General features: G+C 54.8%; 1 protein-coding gene across 1 annotated transcript in view; it reads left to right on the forward strand.

The window, feature by feature from the left end:
- Positions 1–20,043, forward strand: part of LOC144947248 (protein Wnt-2b-like) — a 63,224-nt gene that overhangs the window by 24,226 nt on the left and 18,955 nt on the right. Inside the window, exon 3 of the mRNA XM_078876471.1 lies at positions 18,008–18,285. Within this exon, the coding sequence (XP_078732597.1) occupies positions 18,008–18,285 (278 nt within the window). The remainder of the gene's footprint in view (positions 1–18,007; positions 18,286–20,043) is intronic.

Genomic DNA, 20,043 nt, shown 5'->3' on the forward strand with positions numbered 1-20,043 from the left:
TACCCGTACCCGTACCCTACCCGAAATGAGTGACAAACGGTTACTCACCAGTGACTCACGGCCTACCCGTACCCGTACCTGGCCGCACCAGGGTCGCAAACGGCCATCCGTACCCGGCCGGGTACGGGTAGCCGGGTATCGGGTAGGGTACGGGTATCGGGTACCCGGTTGCGACCTCTGCCTCACGGCCACCGACAGTCCTGATGAGTAACAACTGTGGTTGTTGTTGCTGTTGTTGTTGCTGTTGTCATCATGACTTTGATCTGTTCGTGTCGCCGGGGCGCTCACACTTGGCACGGAAATGTTGAACCGATCGTCGCGCGCTTATTAAATCATTATTCACTTTCCGTTCACGTCAGCTGTAGGCCTTGTTGCTATTATGATGATTATTACCACCAGCACGCCTGGTAGACCAGCAGTCTCACGACTCCTCTTCAAGGAGGCTCCTACCAGGTGTTTCGCAGTTGGCTGGGGAGCAGGGAGGGGGTGGGTTGCTATGACTGCGATGTTATAATTCCAATGGAATAATTTGCGGAGCAGCGGTTCAAAATCTGCCAAAATGTAGGGACCCCGACGCCGGAAGCACGCAATGCGCCTCCCCCCGCACACCGCCTCGCGCAGTATTAACCGGGGCGGCCGGCTGGGTTCGAGCCGTGAAGAACAATCGGGGGGTGCGTCGGGGGGAGGGGGGGGGGGGAGCCGGTGATGCCGCGGCACCGACGGCGCGTTGAGTTGGTGACATCTGCGCCGCGAGTTTAAGCGAGAAGAGAAACGAGATTTGATTTGGGGCCGGACAGGCGCCTGCGACGCGTCGCCCGCGGGGACCCCCGGCGCTGCCTGCAAGTCGGTGGCGGCGCCTGAGGCTCGCCCAGCGGAGTCGGCTGGGGACTCACGAGTGGACGCGTGTGTCCACTGCGCGCGACCTCCTGCGGAGGGTGCGTGGGTGCGTGGGTGGGTGCGTGCGTGGGTGTGTGGGTGGGTGTGTGGGTGGGTGTGTGGGTGGGTGTGTGGGTGGGTGTGTGGGTGCGTGTGTGCGTGGGTGTGTGGGTGGGTGTGTGGGTGGGTGTGTGGGTGGGTGTGTGGGTGGGTGCGTGTGTGGGTGGGTGTGTGGGTGCGTGCGTGGGTGGGTGTGTGGGTGCGTGCATGCGTGTGTGCGTGCGTGTGTGGGTGGGTGTGTGGGTGGGTGCGTGTGTGGGTGTGTGGGTGCGTGTGTGTGTGGGTGCGTGTGTGGGTGGGTGTGTGGGTGCGTGCGTGGATGTGTGCGTGTGTGTGTGGGTGCGGCGGCAGCGGCAGCTGCTGGATTCACAACGTGGACGTCGATCTGTGGTCGCCGCTCGATCCGCGTCCGTGCGAAGGGAAGGGGTTCTGGAAAGCAACACGGCTGCATTGGTTACGGGATGATTCTTATCAATCACGTCGCCGTGATTAGAGGCGCGGATTTGCGAGTGACAAAGCCGGTGACGGGTGGACATCGGGGCGCGTGATTTGTGCCCGGAAAGAAACCCAAGTTGATTTTAAGGTAATTATTTTTTCCTCTCCGTGCGAGGTGTCATAGGTGCCGTCTGTGCTCACGTGTAGGCGAGAAACCAGATGCCCGTATAGCTGCCGCGATGTAACGTTTCCATTGGTGAGAGTTTCGGTGAGAGCGTGCCCTAGGTGAGAGCGTGCCCGAGGTGAGAGCGTGCCCTAGGTGAGAGCGTGCCCTAGGTGAGAGCGTGCCCGAGGTGAGAGCGTGCCCTAGGTGAGAGCGTGCCTAGGTGAGAGCGTGCCCTAGGTGAGAGCGTGCCCTAGGCGAGAGCGTGCCCTAGGCGAGAGCGTGCCCTAGGCGAGAGCGTGCCCTAGGCGAGAGCGTGCCCTAGGTGAGAGCGTGCCCTAGGCGAGAGCGTGCCCTAGGTGAGAGCGTGCCCTAGGCGAGAGCGTGCCCTAGGCGAGAGCGTGCCCTAGGTGAGAGTGTGCCCGAGGTGAGAGCGTGCCCTAGGTGAGAGCGTGCCCTAGGTGAGAGCGTGCCTAGGTGAGAGCGTGCCCTAGGTGAGAGCGTGCCCTAGGCGAGAGCGTGCCCTAGGCGAGAGCGTGCCCGAGGTGAGAGCGTGCCCTAGGTGAGAGCGTGCCTAGGTGAGAGCGTGCCCTAGGTGAGAGCGTGCCCTAGGTGAGAGCGTGCCCTAGGCGAGAGCGTGCCCTAGGTGAGAGCGTGCCCGAGGCGAGAGCGTGCCCTAGGCGAGAGCGTGCCCTAGGTGAGAGCGTGCCCGAGGCGAGAGCGTGCCCTAGGCGAGAGCGTGCCCTAGGTGATACCACGACAGAGATCCGGGCTGAGAGGGGTTCATCAGTTCTCGATTTGAAGCTTTCGTGACTGCAAGGATTCATACTCTTAGGTTTTTTCGGTAAAGTCACGTGGAAGGGAAATAATAAAATAAACTATTAAATTCTCACGACCTTTTGATTGCAACACAAGCATTCAATAAAAAAAAATAGAAATAACATAATATTTCTATTATTATTTCTATTAAAATAAATTATATTATTATTCTTATTTCTATTAGTTTTATTATTTATTTTTCGTATTTATTTTTACCGACGTGACCCAAGAGTATGGGTTCATCAAACCAGCTTTGTGGTTCTCACTCGCTCTCGAACAGCGAGCAGCCTGACGGACAATCAAAAGAAATTCGGCCGTGGAACGCGACCCAAGTGGCGACGACGGGGCCGTGTCGTCAGCATCGGAGTGAACTCTTAATGGCGTTGGGGAGGGGGGGGTGGGCGGGGCACCACCGGTTGCGTCACGGGCATGGCCCTGTGACGTTGTGACGACAGCCACGTGCGGCTCCCGCGCTCTCTTAAATGATAATGGCGGCGCGCGCGACTCGTCGCGTCCTGGATCGCCCGACCGGAACTCACGAAGTGAAACTGCTCGACACGAGGCGTCAAACAAGGGGGGGGGGGGGGGGGGCCGTTGCGTGCTGGGCCATCGTTCTCCGGTCTAGCGCCGGTGCAGGCGGCGAGCGACGTGGTTTTGTGTCTGGTGTACGATTATCATCAAAGGCACGTGCGTTTAAACACGTGGTGGGCTTTCGCGACCAATGTCACCCATGATATAGGCTTTTTTGGGGGGGGTTAGATCGCGTAAAGATGAATGTGTCCACGCGACCACGAGGAGAGAGACACGCAGACTCCAAATTTCGAGCAGGCGTCAGGGTCGGGATCAAACTCACCACCTATGTATCTACGTAGCTAACCGTGCTAATCGGAGGTGCATACCAGGCGAGGTGGTGAACATCTCGCCACCGAATGTGGTATCGAACAATTCACTCTCATTCTCGATGTAAATCGGGGGGGTGTACCACCTGGAGTTGGTGCCCGTGTGGAGGTGAGAGTTGCATTCCAACATAATTCTCTCACAGGAGGCACACAGAGAGGCAGATAGGGTCACCTGGTAGATTCCGGGAATTGGCGTCGGTGTTGGGGGTGGCAGGTATCGATCCGCGCCGAGGAATCTCTGGTCGCGGTGTTGCTTTGTTGAACGTTATTACGGTTAAAGCGTCCAGTTTGTTGTTGTTGTTGTTGACAATATAGTGGAATAGAATCAGAATCTTTATTCAGACTCGAGGAAAAGGTGGCAACCCTCGGCCACCAACCTCTCTGTATCTTATTCATATTCTTGGTTCTTTCGGTAAAGTCACGTAGAAGGGAAATAATAAAGTAATATAAATATAAAACAATAAAAATTCTCACGACATTTCGACTTGCAACACAAGCAATCATCATCATGATATTATTTTATTATTTCCCTTCTACGTGACGTTACCGAAAGAACCAAGAATATGAATCCCTGCAGTCACGAAAGCTTTAAATCAAAACTCTCTGTCTCTCTTCGAAATCGGTTCGAGCCTCCCGTAAACCACGTGCCTTTCATAAACCACGTGGCCTCCCCCACTCTGCACCCCTCCTCTCGCCCCCGTGTGGAGCCGCGTCGAGGCCCCGATGTAGCCTCTGCCGATCCGCGTCTCTCCTGACACCCCCCCCCCCCGTGCTCCCAATTCTCCGTTCCTTTCCCATCCCTTCTCCTCGTACCCCCCCCCCCACTTCCCTTTCCTCCCGTTCTCTCTCTCTCTTTGTCCGCGCGTTAACATCCTTGACTCTCGATTTAAAGCTTTCGTGACTGCAGGGATTCATCTTCTTGGTTCTTTCGGTAACGTCACGTAGAAGGGAAATAATAAAATAAGAAAAATAAAACATAATAAAATTATGTTTATTAATAATGTTTTATTATTAATAAAAAAAAAACATTCTTTTATTATTTCCATTCTACGTGACTTTACCGAAAGAACCAAGAAGATGAATCCTTGACTCTACCCCCTCCGCCCTCGCCACCACCACAGAGTTTGCGAGCGTGATTGATGTTACGGCACGCGGCGGCGTGCTGCTCTGCGGGGCACGGACAATCCACGTGGGCCACGTCGCTTGTTCGCCCAGCGAAAGCCCTCGGCGGGTCTCAAGATTTCTTTCATAAGATGGTTCCCGACAAGTTTGTCTTCGCAGGAAGGAGGCGATGCTGCTGCTGCGTGTGAGATCCAAAACGGGGACTTTTTTTTTCTCCAGAATTTTCGGACGTTCGGCCAAGGCAGTACCACGCCACGGTCAGTTTAGCGTTATGCAAAAAAAACCCAGAGAACCCGGAGGAAAACCCACACAGAGAAAGGGGCGACCCAGGCGCTCGATGCTTTGAAGGCGCACAATCAGACACGGGCAGGGTCTTGATGCCCGGTGTGGAGGAGAGTGAAAAGTTTGAAACTCCAGTTCTGCGGGTTTCCGTGGGGGCTGTCCATTCCAGCTGCTGTTGTGAAACTTTTTGTTGAATGCTTAAGTGTTTTTTTTTGTACGTGTGCGTGTGTCCAGGTAACAATAGCGCCGCCGTCAGATGCCTATCTGTGGCTGGGGGAAGCTTTGTCAGCTGATTTTTAACTCGGCCGCTTGAAAAAAGACGGGAGGCCGATTTTTTTTACTCGCTAAATCATTTGTAGCCACTTAAAATGAAATTGCCACTGGATGAAAATGCAATAGCTCACCACCACCACACCCACCACCCTACCTCGCTCACTTTGATTTAATTTTGCCTTCAACCTTGACACATGTAAGAGTGCGGTAGTCGTCATCAATGACTGTGGTGAAATCTGAATTCAGAGGCACTGGCGTGGAGATGCGTGCGTGTGATTGGGTCACGAATACCACCAAAGAGCCTGGTGGGGCCCACTTTGAGGCCACGTGCGGTGTCGAAGGCTCGCTGACAGGGACGTCACGGGCGGGACAAACACAGGTGGCATGGTGTTGACTGACTTGAGATGACCGGCAGATGCGTCAGCTGTGGCTACTTACCGTGCCAGCTTGCTGTGTTTTAGCCGCCCCACCCGTTGTTGTGAGCGTCGCTCCTCTGCCCTCCGTTGTTGTTGGAGGGCGACTGCCTCCAACTGCCCAGTAGCGTCCTTCACGAGCCTCCTCCACAGAGGCCGATCTTGACACCGCTGGTACCGGTCGTCGGCAAGTCCACTCAGCTCCACGTCCTCCTGTACCACATCAGTCCATCTCTTCTCCAGCCCCGTGTCGTGCTCATTTAGCCCCCCTCGCTCTCTAGAGAAACGTTGGCCTAATCATCATCATCATCACGTACCATGGGCAGAGAGCCCGTAGGTGTTCCACTGGATATGTTGTCATTTGTCTCCACTTTCCTCTGTCTTGTGCCAATATGCTTCAGTAGTGGACACATCTTTCTGTCACCCGATATTTGTAGAGATCTTTGGATACCCAAGTGAGCTTGGCGGGGGGGGGGAGATCATGATATTTTGTTATCAGGGTTGTCAGAGCACATGCCCAACACACTTAAGCGGGTAGCAACCAACTGCACTCTTGAATGTGTATTAAATGAGAGTTAATACGTTTGTTAAATCGAGCATGGTGATAAGGACTTGAGAAAAGACGAAAATGGGGGAAGGCATTTTCAAAGCGGAGCCATGCGAGAGGAGAGCAGAAAGAAAAGGATTGTGAGCTGCAGTGTGGTGAGTGGGTGAGTGTTGATGTGACCTGCAGTGTGGTGAGTGAGTGAGTGTGTTGATGTGACCTGCAGTGTGGTGAGTGGGTGTGTTGTTGTGACCTGCAGTGTGGTGAGTGGGTGAGTGTTGTTGTGACCTGCAGTGTGGTTAGTGGGTGAGTGTGTTGTTGTGGCCTGCAGTGTGGTGAGTGAGTGAGTGTGTTGTTGTGAGCTGCAGTGTGGTGAGTGGGTGAGTGTTGATGTGACCTGCAGTGTGGTGAGTGGGTGAGTGTGTTGATGTGACCTGCAGTGTGGTGAGTGGGTGAGTGTGTTGTTGTGACCTGCAGTGTGGTGGGTGGGTGAGTGTGTGGTGAGTGAGTGGGTGAGTGGGTGAGTGTTGATGTGACCTGCAGTGTGGTGAGTGAGTGTGTTGTTGTGACCTGCAGTGTGGTGAGTGAGTGTGTTGTTGTGACCTGCAGTGTGGTGACTGGGTGAGTGTGTTGTTGTGACCTGCAGTGTGGTGAGTGAGTGTGTTGTTGTGACCTGCAGTGTGGTTAGTGGGTGAGTGTGTTGTTGTGGCCTGCAGTGTGGTGAGTGAGTGAGTGTGTTGTTGTGAGCTGCAGTGTGGTGAGTGGGTGAGTGTTGATGTGACCAGCAGTGTGGTGAGTGGGTGAGTGTGTTGTTGTGACCTGCAGTGTGGTGAGTGGGTGAGTGTGTTGATGTGACCTGCAGTGTGGTGAGTGAGTGTGTTGTTGTGAGCTGCAGTGTGGTGAGTGGTGGGTGAGTGTGTTGTTATGACCTGCAGCGTGGTGAGTGGGTGAGTGTGTTGTTGTGACCTGCAGTGTGGTGAGTGGGTGAGTGTGTTGTTGTGACCTGCAGTGTGGTGAGTGGGTGAGTGTGTTGATGTGACCTGCAGTGTGGTGAGTGAGTGTGTTGTTGTGAGCTGCAGTGTGGTGAGTGGTGGGTGAGTGTGTTGTTATGACCTGCAGCGTGGTGAGTGGGTGAGTGTGTTGTTATGACCTGCAGTGTGGTGAGTGGGTGAGTGTGTTGTTGTGACCTGCAGTGTGGTGAGTGGGTGAGTGTGTTGTTGTGACCTGCAGTGTGGTGAGTGGGTGAGTGTGTTGTTGTGACCTGCAGTGTGGTGAGTGGGTGAGTGTGTTGTTGTGACCTGCAGTGTGGTGAGTGGGTGAGTGTGTTGATGTGACCTGCAGTGTGGTGAGTGAGTGTGTTGTTGTGAGCTGCAGTGTGGTGAGTGGTGGGTGAGTGTGTTGTTGTGACCTGCAGTGTGGTGAGTGGGTGAGTGTGTTGTTGTGACCTGCAGTGTGGTGAGTGGGTGTGTTGTTGTGAGCTGCAGTGTGGTGAGTGGGTGAGTGTGTTGTTGTGACCTGCAGTGTGGTGAGTGGGTGAGTTGTTGTGACCTGCAGTGTGGTGAGTGGGTGAGTATTGTTGTGACCTGCAGTGTGGTGAGTGGGTGAGTGTGTTGTTGTGACCTGCAGTGTGGTGAGTGGGTGTGTTGTTGTGAGCTGCAGTGTGGTGAGTGGGTGAGTGTGTTGTTGTGACCTGCAGTGTGGTGAGTGGGTGTGTTGTTATGACCTGCAGTGTGGTGAGTGGGTGAGTTGTTGTGACCTGCAGTGTGGTGAGTGGGTGAGTGTGTTGTTGTGACCTGCAGTGTGGTGAGTGGGTGAGTGTGTTGTTGTGACCTGCAGTGTGGTGAGTGGGTGAGTGTGTTGATGTGACCTGCAGTGTGGTGAGTGAGTGTGTTGTTGTGAGCTGCAGTGTGGTGAGTGGTGGGTGAGTGTGTTGTTGTGACCTGCAGTGTGGTGAGTGGGTGAGTGTGTTGTTGTGACCTGCAGTGTGGTGAGTGGGTGAGTGTGTTGTTGTGACCTGCAGTGTGGTGAGTGGGTGAGTTGTTGTGACCTGCAGTGTGGTGAGTGGGTGAGTATTGTTGTGACCTGCAGTGTGGTGAGTGGGTGAGTGTGCAGGTATTGTGGTCTATGCAAACATGACTCCTTGTAAAAAAAAAGGTGTCAGTTTTGTTGCCAGATAGAAGGGTAAAAAACCAATTATCATATTTTTTACTGGCAAATGAGGTTCCAATGGTGAAGCAGTTAGTTGTTTTGTTGGGAATTAAAAGAGCGGTGGTGAAATATCCGGGCGACGGGCATCTACCACTTGAAATGAGGGCAATCGGAGTCGGTAGATATATGTACAGGATATAAAAGTCTGCTTTGACAACCCCATCTCTTTAAAGTGGCCTTACCACCCTAGTTTGGTCGGTTTCCCTGCTGGTTCTGTTTTTGTTTCCTGCTGCCCATGCGTCGAGCACTGGGAATCCTCGAATGGAAAAGCGCATTAAACATTTGAGTGATTACGATAATTATTTATTACATCATTAAACCCCCCACCACCACCATCACCACCACCACCACCATCACCACCACCACCATCACCACCACCATCACCACCACCACCACCATCACCACCACCACCATCACCACCACCATCACCACCACCACCATCACCACCACCACCATCACCACCACCACCATCACCACCACCACCACCACCACCACCATCACCACCACCACCACCACCACCACCATCACCACCACCACCACCATCACCACCACCACCATCACCACCACCACCATCACCACCACCATCACCACCACCACCATCACCACCACCACCATCACTACCACCATCACCACCACCACCACCACCACCACCACCATCACCACCACCATCACCACCACCACCACCACCACCATCACCACCACCACCATCACCACCACCACCACCATCACCACCACCACCACCACCACCACCACCACGTGCTCTCAGCTTGCGATACAAACGAGTGCGGCGCACGGAAGCGTGCAGGTGCGCTACTAGAGTGCAGCTTTAAGACTTCGCAAATAAAATAAAATAAAAATTTAAACCCCAAACTCCGTCTGGCTTCACGGCCAGCGTGAGTGTGTCAGCAATGGGTGGAAAAAACCCCGATTTTTCCAGCGGCAGGCATCGGGTTTTTCTTAAATCCAATTAAACCAGATTTCGGGGAATTAAAACCTGGTTTGATGAATACGAAGCTCTGATCCAAGGCTTAGGCTGCTTCCTCGTCGGTGCTGCTGCTATCGTACTCGGGGGGGCCGTCGGGCACGGGGTAGTCGTAGAACGCGGCGGGCAGGTTGGTCTTGATGAACACGAGGAGCTTCTCCTCCACAATCGTGGGCGCCGCCAGTGAGTTCCTGAGCTTGGAATTGATGAAGCCCATCGTTGAGAAGTTCCTCTCGGATGCCGCAATTAGAACCAATTAAACCGGATTTCTCCCAATCTCAGATGATCGGGTTTAATATAAAAAGACTATTAAACCCGATTGTAAAAAAACGACTGTGCCACCCTTGGTGTTAGCGCGGCCGCGCGCGAGCGAGACGTTTAAAGTCACCAGGGGGGGGGGCAGGTTGACACTGGTCGCCACGCCGGTGGTGGAGCGGGTGGCGGGCCCCTTCACATTTGTACCCCCGAGGGCTTTCCCCAGGGGCTGTTGAACATTGTCGTGGTTGAGAGAGAAGCGCAGCAGCATCAGCAGCAGCATCATCATCATCAGCAGCATCATCAGCATCATCATCAGCATCATCAGCAACAGCAGCATCATCAGCAGCATCTGCATAAGCAGCATCATCTTCAGCAGCATCATCAACATCATCAGCATAATCAGCAGCATCATCAGCAGCATCATCAGCATCATCAGCAGCGGCATCATCAGCATCATCATCATCAGCAGCAACAGCAGCATCATCAGCAGCAGCATCATCATCAGCAGCAGCATCATAAGCAGCATCATCATCATCAGCAGCAGCATCATCAGCAGCATCAACAGCATCATCATCAGCAGCATCAACAACAGCAGCATCAGCATCATCATCAGCAGCATCATCAGCATCATCATCAGCAGCATCAAGAACAGCAGCATCTGCATCATCATCAGCAACAGCAGCATCATCATCATCAGCAGCAGAATGAGACCCGCACGAGATTCAAAAGCGCCGCCCGGACATCTCCAGATCGGGGTGTTGTGAAACGGAGAGATGGCCATCTGTGACGGCTTCGTCAAGTCTCCCAAAACCCTTTGAACTGGAGGAGGAGGTGGAGGAGGAGGAGGGGGTAACAAAGCCACTCGGCGTGTGGTCGGATGGCGGTGAAGTCCGCCGGTGGCGATAGGAAGGGGGGGAGATTGTCTTGAGTTGTATCAGGACGCGATGTTACCTTTTGCTGTTGTTGTCGCTATCAGCCATCTCCCGACTCCCATACCCCGAGTGTGGCGGAGATCGGTATCGAAAACAATCCGAAAACAACACGTGGTGGTGGTGGGTGGTGGATGGTGGTGATGGTGGTGGTAGTGATGGTGATGATGTTGGTGGTTAGTGGTGATGATGGTGGTGGTGGTTAGTGGTGGTGGTTGGGGGTGATGGTGGTGATGGTGGTGATGGTGGTGATGGTGGTGATGGTGGTGGTAGTGATGGTAGTGATGGTGGTGGTGATGGTGGTGGTGGTTTGCGGTGATGGTGGTGATGATGGTGGTGGTGGTTAATGATGGTGGTTGGTGGTGATGATGGTGGTGGTTAGTGATGTTGGTTGGTGGTGGTGATGGTGGTTAGTGATGTTGGTTGGTGGTGGTGATGGTGGTGGTGGTTAGTGATGGTGGTTGGTGATGGTGGTTGGTGGTGATGATGTTGGTTGGTGGTGGTGATGGTGGTTAGTGATGTTGGCTGGTGGTGGTGATGGTGGTGGTGATGGTGGTTAGTGATGGTGGTTGGTGATGGTGGTGGTGGTGGTTGGTGGTGGTGATGGTGGTTAGTGATGGTGGTTGGTGGTGATGATGGTGGTTGGTGGTGCGTCATAATCTCTAAATCGGTTCACACGATGTCGAAGCAGTCGGAGGACGGATGTCGGTTCACATGTCCCTTGCGGAGGCTGCTCTACGAGGGACCGGTGCGTGAGGCTGCCCCGGTGCGTGGGGCTGCCCCGTTGTGCCGTCGCTGCCTTGTGAACAACAGCAGCACTGTGGCCTTCTAAAGGAGAAATGAAATAGACGGTGTGTACACACCTGTGAACCCCTATCAGAGCCCTGCCTTGTTACAGAGCAACTCAGACCCTATTTGTCACCCCGTGCCCCTTATACATCTCAACGTTCATCCTACAAAGTCCCGTCGCAAGCGAGAAACACAAACACATTGACACAATTTGGCCCGTATTGAAACGGCTGTACGCCGTATGGACCTGCAAACTCAATTTCCCTGTGCAGCAACACGGGGCGATAACCGGTTGACGGCTATGTGTGTGTGTGACATGCGACGTTTCAGGCATCATAGCCTGAGAAGTTGAGCGGCCTCTCCATGTGCCGTGAAGAACGACCATGGCCCGAAACGTCGTTTTTGTTTTCTCGAGGCCCACGGTTTTATTTGTCGGGCGCGTTGAGTTTCGCGGCAACATTCACCGGAATTAGGAGCCTTGCTGCTAACCGCACTGCGGCGGTGGACGTTGTGTTTTAGACTCGTCACGAGACAGAGAGAGAGAGATCTCCACGTTTTGCCTGAAGTGACTGTAGGGGCAAGTGCTGTTCGCGAGCACCTGTGAAGGCCGGAACGCCACTCGAGAGGGTTGGTGGGTGGCCAGCACCACGCCCGGACGCCTTTGTCTCCCCACTGCCGACGTTTACACACCGCACCAGGTGCTCGTTTGAGGCTGAGTCGACCTAGGGGAGGCCCAGGACCGGGTCAAATATTCGCCACTGTTAGTGGTCGTGAGTGGAAATGGAACTTGGGTGGCTGGGCTCGCAAGTGCAGGGCGCATGAGTCCTTGCACCGCCGCTCGCCATTGTAACAAAACAAAAAACGCTTTTCGACACTAAGTGGCGGTGACATCACCACGGCGCTTGTGCCAGGCCAGGTGCACGTTGAGGCCACGTGAAGTGTCGAACGCCCGCTGGCAGGAGGTCACGGGGCAGACCCAGGTGCCACGGGTCGACTGACTGAGACGACTGGCCGATGCACCAGCAGTACCTCCTACTGTGCCGACTCGCTGGATTTTAGCCACCCGGCGCTCTGCTCGTTGTTGTGAGCGTCGCTCCTCTGCACCCCTTTGTTGTTGGAGGGCGACTGCCTTCAACTGCCCAGTAGCAGCAGCGTCCTTCACGAGCCTCCTCCTCCACAGAGGCCGATCTTGACACCGCTGCTACCGGTCTTAGGCAAGTCCACCCAGCTCCACGTCCTCCCACACCCCATCGGCTCCATCTCTTCTCCAGCCCCGTGTCGTGCCCATTGAGCCCCCTCTCTCTATCCGGCCAAACGGAAGCTGTTTGGGCACACGGGCGAGATGACTCCCAAGTCTCTCACACACACACACGTGCTGATGGGGGGCAGCCTGCATTCACTTCGGTGATGATTTCGGGGGGGGGGGGAGGAGGTGGTCAGGGGGCGAGAGGAGTCGAATCTACGGCGGCGTTTCTCGAACTTTTCGTGAAGACCGACTTCGGCCGATGCAAAACGTTTCCGCGCGGATCACCCAGCCCAGTGCCCCCGCACACTCATCTCTCTCAATATACCAGTCGTGCAAAATGATTCATCTCGACTTAAAGCTTTCGTGACTGCAGGAATTAATATTCTTTTAAAAGTCACGTAGATAGGTTCAAAGGAAATAACCTATCTACGTGGGGAGGGGAGGGCGTGGGGGCATTTAGATCTTAGAGGTTAAGTGCAATTTAAATCGGGGTAGGTTACCTAACTTTATTTTTAAATGAAACACAAGTAAAACATGAATATTAATGTCCCCGAACAAAAGGTTTAAGCGTTGTAAATGTTATTCGGATCAAGCTGCTCGTGGCATCTCAGCCCCGTGGGACCTCCTGCAAGACCGCCGGGGGACCCTGATTTGGAACCGGGGATCGCACTCCGAGAACCGCCGCTCCAAAGCGACGCATTCCTGGATGAGCGGCGAGAATTTTTTTTTCCAAGATAGTTGTGACGGTGCATTATTACTGCCCCGCGCTATTATCAATCCCCTCGCCGCACGAGTGTCATGGCCAGGCTGTGCGGGTCGTTTGGTGGGGGGCCTGTTTGACGGCGGGGTCACCACTCAAGAACCCGCACCTCCAACAGGGACAGGGCCCCTGTCGCATCTAACGGCTCACGGTTTAACTGGTGGCTCACGGTTTAATCGGTGTTGCCCCGCCAAAGAGAGAAACCAAATCGGCACCGTCACTCCCCGCACGAGGGGCCATGGCCGCCGGTCGTGACCGCGTTACGGTCGTTTAACAAACAAACAAACAAAAAAACCCCCCATCGAAATGTGTACCCCTTGAAAAAACGAGGTGAAATTTCCGATAAAACGATGAAACGGCGCTACGTGTTGCACGGAGCACCCAGCAAAGGCGCCAACGTCGCCTTTGCCGTCGGTCCAACGCTGGCCCGACGTTCCCACGACGTTGGCGGCGCGACGTCGCGGGGACCCTCGGGCCAACGTTGAGGCCCGTGGGTTTCCGCGTTACGATTTTTTGTCCTTCGTGATTCATCGTGGGACACCTCTCACCGCGGGGGTTTGGCGCGCACGCCGCTCTTTCGTCGGCGAGCAGTCCCGGGCCGCTCGAGTCCCCGTGGGTGCGTCCTTGAGTCCTGCGTGAACCGTGAAGCCTCTCTCCTTTATATTGTTAGGTTTTGTCGGTAAAGTCACGTAGGTAAAGAATTAAAATTAATAAAAGTAAAATAAAAATGAAATATTAATTTTAATTTTTTACCTACGCGACTTTACCGAAAAAAACCTAACAATATGAATCCTTGCAGTCACGAAAGCTTCAAATCTAGAACTCTCTCCTTTACTTCAATGCCTTGTTATTAGTACTCTACAGGCACAGCAGAACGTTGCTAACGCACGTAACGTGTGTGTGTGTTGAACTTCGTTCGCACCGTACGTATCCAACCGTGCGTATCGGAGGTGCCTTTGCCCGTTTGTGGTGAACCTCAATGCGGATCCCTCCGCCGTTCCGGCACTCGCTCCGTCTCGTCGTCGGTTTTCACGCAAAGGGTGCGCGCGTCCCCGCCTCTCCTTAACCGTTCACCGTACTCCTGCTGACAATGCTGTCCCTTATCTGGAATCTAAACGTAAACTCCAAGCTGTTGGGTGTTAGATCTGCTCACGGCCCGCCTATCCATGACTGACACCTCGTCGTACATAGCGGATGCCTACGATTATCTTGGACGCGGCGAAAATAATCCTCCGCCGAAATTTTTTGTTTTCGTTTAACTCGGGCGGCGGCGCACGCGGCTGCCTGCGATCCAGCAGCGGCGTGGAGGCAATGACGAGGGTTGTCAAACTCCCTTGCCGGGCAGTGCGGCAAAAAGTGAGGACTCGGCCCGCTCCATCCGCACGGGATAGTGTGTTGCCCCCTCGCACGCGACGGCGTTCTCCGGCTACACCGCGTTTCTTCCACGCGCAATCGTCCAATAAGACCTTCATATGTAGAGGAGTGCAGAGCTTGGGGAAGGGGTGGGGGGCAATTTGGCGCTGGCTCCTCACCGCCTGGCTGCTGTTGCTGCTACCTGAGTCGTCCGCTCTCCCGCTCTCTCTCTCTCTGAGCGAGCGAGCGAGCGAACGCCGTGCAGCGGCGGTGCAATGTCACAAGTTGACATCCTTCTCTGTCAAGCTCTTCAAAAAGCCTTCGAGCCCAAGTTCACATCACCGTCCAGCCTCTCGGTTATTTAAATTTCGGCTTCAGCCGGAGGGTCGGATGGTTCTCGAACGACCCCCCGAGCTGAATAAAGCGGCGCACAAAACTCGGAAGCATTCTCGGATTCCTCGGATCACCGCTAGCCTGCCTCGCTCTCCTTCCGCTCACGCGTTGAGAACTTCTTCGAGCCGTCGGAGGCGACGTCGACGCCTCGTACGTCCGCTTCGTCGGTGAATGAAGCTCGGACGTGGTTTGCAGTGAGATCCTACGTCCGTAGAACGTCCGCTAAAGTCACGCAGGACAACATGTTCGTGCTTAATGAGCCACCCGTTGTTTTTTCTACTGAACCCTTGCGGAACCGTATGAGATACGTTTCGCGGATGCTCGAATGAAAATGACGCAAACTATGAGACCTGGGTCCCTGGTCGAATTCGCCTTTGAACTCACCTCGCAGAGAGAGCAAAAAAATAACAGACGACGATAAATTATTGCTCTCTTGAGCTGCTCATCAACAACTTCGTCAACAACTTGTTGATGATGTTTTCTAGGTGGGAGCTGGGTGCTCAACGCCCAGATGTGACGATAGGTTTCGAATTTCCGCTGAAATTTGTCTCCGTACAGCAGCAGCAATAATCATGGCTCAGAGTCAATAAGGGGGCTTTGGCACCGAAAGTTAAACGAAGCGGCTTTGATGCCTCCGTGGTCAGATTAGCGACGGAGCCCTTCCCTTGGCAAGGCCACACGGACGAGCGCTGTGTATTTGCGGCGGTGCGTGCGCGTGTCGAAGGGGCGACGCTGACGTACAACTCAGCGTCTCTGGAAACCCATTGTAATCCGGCGAGCCGCGTTACCCCCAGAACGGGAATGCGTAGCCTTCGATGTCCAGATTGTCTGTTCGCAAAAGAAGGCTTCATCTTCTTGGTTCTTTCGGTAAAGTCACGTAGAAGGGAAATAATAAAATAACAAAAATAAAACATAATAACATACAATTCTCACGACGTTTCGGCCACAACACAAGCAGCCGTTCTCAGGTGAAGAACAGGTCTGTCGGAAAGACAGCGTCTGAATGAATGAAGGCTTCGTGTCCGTATCCACTTCGATTTCGTCGTCCTTCAACGGCACCTTGGCTACGTACGACGCGAAAGAAGTTCAACGGACATGCGACAACACACACACACGCACACGCGTGTACCTAGGCAGAAGCTCTTTGACTCATCTAGCCCTGTTTCAGCTGGGCACCGTCAGCTTGCGAGCCTGGACTTTAGGGCGGTTGCCACACGTCAGCCTTCAGAGACTTCCGTGTTCTGCCAGGCTGGATGGCTTTTGCATGCCAATCGCTGCCCCCCCCCCCTCCCGTCACCGCCGGCGTGTCGGAGTTGCTAGAGCATCGTGTGGCCAGAGTTGAGAAATGCTTGATCCTGAGCCGATGCAAATATACGGCCTCCTGTAAAGTTAGATCGGCTGTTGAAGAGTACAGGTAACTCCCCGACTTACGAACGAGGCGCAACAATTTCGCGTTCGTTCATTCGTTCTGAGACCATTTTATCCCGGTTGTTTTGTTGTTGTTGCTGCACCGAATGTCTGACCACCGAGGTAGGAGAGTGCGTGGATGGGAGTAGAGTGAGATGATAGGGGAGAGGTAGGAGAGTGCGTGGAGAGGAGTAGAGTGAGATGAGAGGGGAGAGGTAGGAGAGTGCGTGGAGGGGAGTAGAGTGAGATGAGAGGGGAGAGGTAGGAGAGTGCGTGGAGAGGAGTAGAGTGAGATGAGAGGGGAGAGGTAGGAGAGTGCGTGGAGGGGAGTATAGTGAGATGATAGGGGAGAGGTAGGAGAGTGCGTGGAGGGGAGTAGAGTGAGATGAGAGGGGAGAGGTAGGAGAGTGCGTGGAGGGGAGTAGAGTGAGATGAGATGGGAGAGGTAGGAGAGTGCGTGGAGGGGAGTAGAGTGAGATGATAGGGGAGAGGTAGGAGAGTGCGTGGAGGGGAGTAGAGTGAGATGAGATGGGAGAGGCAGGAGAGTGTGTGGAGGGGAGTAGAGTGAGATGAGATGGGAGAGGCAGGAGAGTGTGTGGAGGGGAGTAGAGTGAGATGAGAGGGGAGAGGCAGGAGAGTGTGTGGAGGGGAGTAGAGTGAGATGAGAGGGGAGAGGCAGGAGAGTGCGTGGAGGGGAGTAGAGTGAGATGAGAGGAGAGAGGTAGGAGAGTGTGTGGAGGGGAGAAGAGTGAGATGAGAGAGGAGAGGTAGGAGAGTGTGTGGAGGGGAGAAGAGTGAGATGAGAGGGGAGAGGCAGTAGTGTGCGTGGAGAGTAGTAGAGTGAGATGGGAGGGGAGATGCGTACATTTATTTAACATGAGTAACTCTGTAACACTAAAAATTTATTTGCTGAATTTGAATTCAGTTTTGGTGAATTTTCAATTCCATGGCGCACCGCTGGTAACTCCGCTCCTGTGTTCCATGGTGGGTGGGTGATTGGGTGGGTGGGTGGGTGATTGGGTGGGTGGGTGAGTGATTGGGTGGGTGGGTGGGTGATTGGGTGGGTGGGTGATTGGGTGGGTGATTGGGTGATTGGGTGGGTGATTGGGTGATTGGGTGGGTGATTGGGTGATTGGGTGGGTGATTGGGTGATTGGGTGGGTGATTGGGTGATTGGGTGGGGGAGTGGGTGATTGGGTGGGGGATTGGGTGGGTGGGTGGGGGATTGGGTGGGTGGGTGGGGGATTGGGTGGGTGGGTGGGGGATTGGGTGGGGGATTGGGTGGGGGATTGGGTGGGTGGGTGGGGGATTGGGTGGGGGATTGGGTGGGTGGGTGGGGGATTGGGTGGGTGGGTGGGTGGGGGATTGGGTGGGTGGGTGGGGGATTGGGTGGGTGGGTGGGGGATTGGGTGGGTGGGTGGGTGGGTGGGGGATTGGGTGGGTGGGTGGGGGATTGGGTGGGTGGGTGGGTGGGTGGGGGATTGGGTGGGTGGGTGGGTGGGTGGGGGATTGGGTGGGTGGGGGATTGGGTGGGTGGGTGGGTGGGGGATTGGGTGGGTGGGTGGGTGGGGGATTGGGTGGGTGGGTGGGTGGGGGATTGGGTGGGTGGGTGGGTGGGTGGGGGATTGGGTGGGTGGGTGGGTGGGTGGGGGATTGGGGGGTGGGGTATTGGGGGGTGGTTGTGGGTGGGGTATTGGGGGGTAGTTGTGGGTGGGGTATTGGGGGGGAGGGGTCTGGTGGTGGGGGGGGCACACCCCCTCCTTTTGCCTCCACCTCCGTCCTCCCGTGCGCGCCCAGGTAGCCGAGAGGCGGCCTTCGTGTACGCCATCTCGTCTGCGGGCGTGGTGCACGCCATCACGCGCGCCTGCAGCCAGGGCGAGCTCACCTCGTGCTCGTGCGACCCGCGCAAGAAGGGCAAGTGGCGGGACGCGCGCGGCGAGTTCGACTGGGGCGGCTGCAGCGACAACGTGGCGTACGGCATCCGCTTCGCCCGCGGCTTCGTCGACGCCAAGGAGAAGAAGGAGAAAGACGCGCGGGCGCTCATCAACCTGCACAACAACCGCTCGGGGCGCAAGGTGCCGTCACGCACCCCCCCCCCCGCTGCACCTCCACCTCCTCCTCCTCCTGCACATCCACCTCCTCCTCTCGCTCTGGCTCCAGGCACACTCCGCTAGACACATCGCTCCTCTTTCACTCATCGCTCCTCTTTCACTCATCGCTCTTTCATTCATTGCTCCTCTTTCATTCATCGCTCCTCTTTCACTCATCGCTCCTCCTTCACTCATCGCTCTTTCATTCATTGCTCCTCTTTCATTCATCGCTCCTCTTTCATTCATCGCTCCTCCTTCACTCATCGCTCCTCCTTCATTCATCGCTCCTCTTTCATTGATGTCCATAGCGATGATCCCTGTTGCAGCGTTCTTCAAAGCATCGAACAAAGACGGTCACCGCGTCTCTTCTGCGGCCGTCTGGAACGCTCTTCCTTCCGATGTTAGGAAGCCACTGGAGCGATGCACTTTTACATCATCATCTGGATCATCTAGATTGAAAACTCCTTTTTTTTTAAAACTGATTTTTTGTTGTTGTTGAGTTTGTTGTTCTTCCCCTGCACCTCCGATTAGTACGGTTGGCTACGTACAGTGCGAAAGAAGTTCAACATCCATGCGGACAAAGCAATGATTCTCAGGACAAATGCGCGTTGCAGAAATCGTGCAAATGCACGATTGTGTTGGCTCTGTCGCGTGGACGTGGGTTGGGGGTGTGACCAGTGGAGAGCCAGGAGCCTCCACACTTCCTGTCAACCACAGGGCATTCTGGGAGTGCATAATTTCAGCTGCATTCGTTCAACGCAAGCAAAGTCCGGCCCGGTTTCGACATTGTAGCGTTTCGTCAGGAGCTTCCGGCTTGCTGGTGAACTGCCAGCGGTCAATGTGGGTGGGTGGGTTTCGCCTCGCTGCCCTGCGTGTGAATTAGGGTCACCGCGTGTTTGGGTTTGACATGGACAGTCACGAGATTTCTTGGCGTCAGTGTCCGGGGCGGCAGGCAATGGACTTGTACCGGGATCCGGCACCGTTTTTACTTTCACTTTGTTCCAGGATACTGCACGGCGTCGATAATAGACCAGCGCTGACGGAGACACGGGTGCCGGTTTGGTCTGTACGTACGCACGTTAAAATTGTTTTGCACCGTACGTAGCCGACTGTAATAATCGGAGGTGCAGGAGGGGGGGGGGGAAGGACAAAACTAAAATAACAAAAAGCAGTGGAAAAGGTGTCAACGGCAACGTGCAATGCGTGAGGGTTGCGTATTGGTTTCGTTTTATTCCGTGTCGGCCGAGCAACGTTGACAGCCGGGGGTGAAGCGGAGAGCGCTTTAGGGCCCCGGTGGCAGTGATGCCAAGATGAGAGAGTGCGCGGACATTGACCTCGTGACCTCATAGCCTCACCCGTGGACATGACCTCATGGCGTCACCCGCGGACATGACCTCATAGCCTCACCCGCGGACGTGAGTGGGTTGGGTCACTCGTGGACATGACCTCATGGCGTCACCCATGGACATGACATCATAGTCTCAACCATGGACATGACATCATAGCCTCACCCATGGACATGACCTCATAGCCTCACCCATGGATGTGAGTGGGTTGGGTCACCTGTCACCCGTCGTCGTGACCTCGTGGCGTGACCCGTGCACGTGACCGCAGCTCCACTCAAAGGGGGCTTTCGGGGCAAAAAGTGTCGGAAGGAAAAAAGTTCCCACCTTTGTCTTTCAACACTGCAGAGCGAGGACCAATCTCTGGTGTTTCGTACTCGACAAACACAAAGTCGGTCGC

This window comes from Lampetra fluviatilis, chromosome 44 (assembly GCF_964198595.1).
Source record: "Lampetra fluviatilis chromosome 44, kcLamFluv1.1, whole genome shotgun sequence".
In the NCBI taxonomy this organism is placed as follows: domain Eukaryota; kingdom Metazoa; phylum Chordata; class Hyperoartia; order Petromyzontiformes; family Petromyzontidae; genus Lampetra; species Lampetra fluviatilis.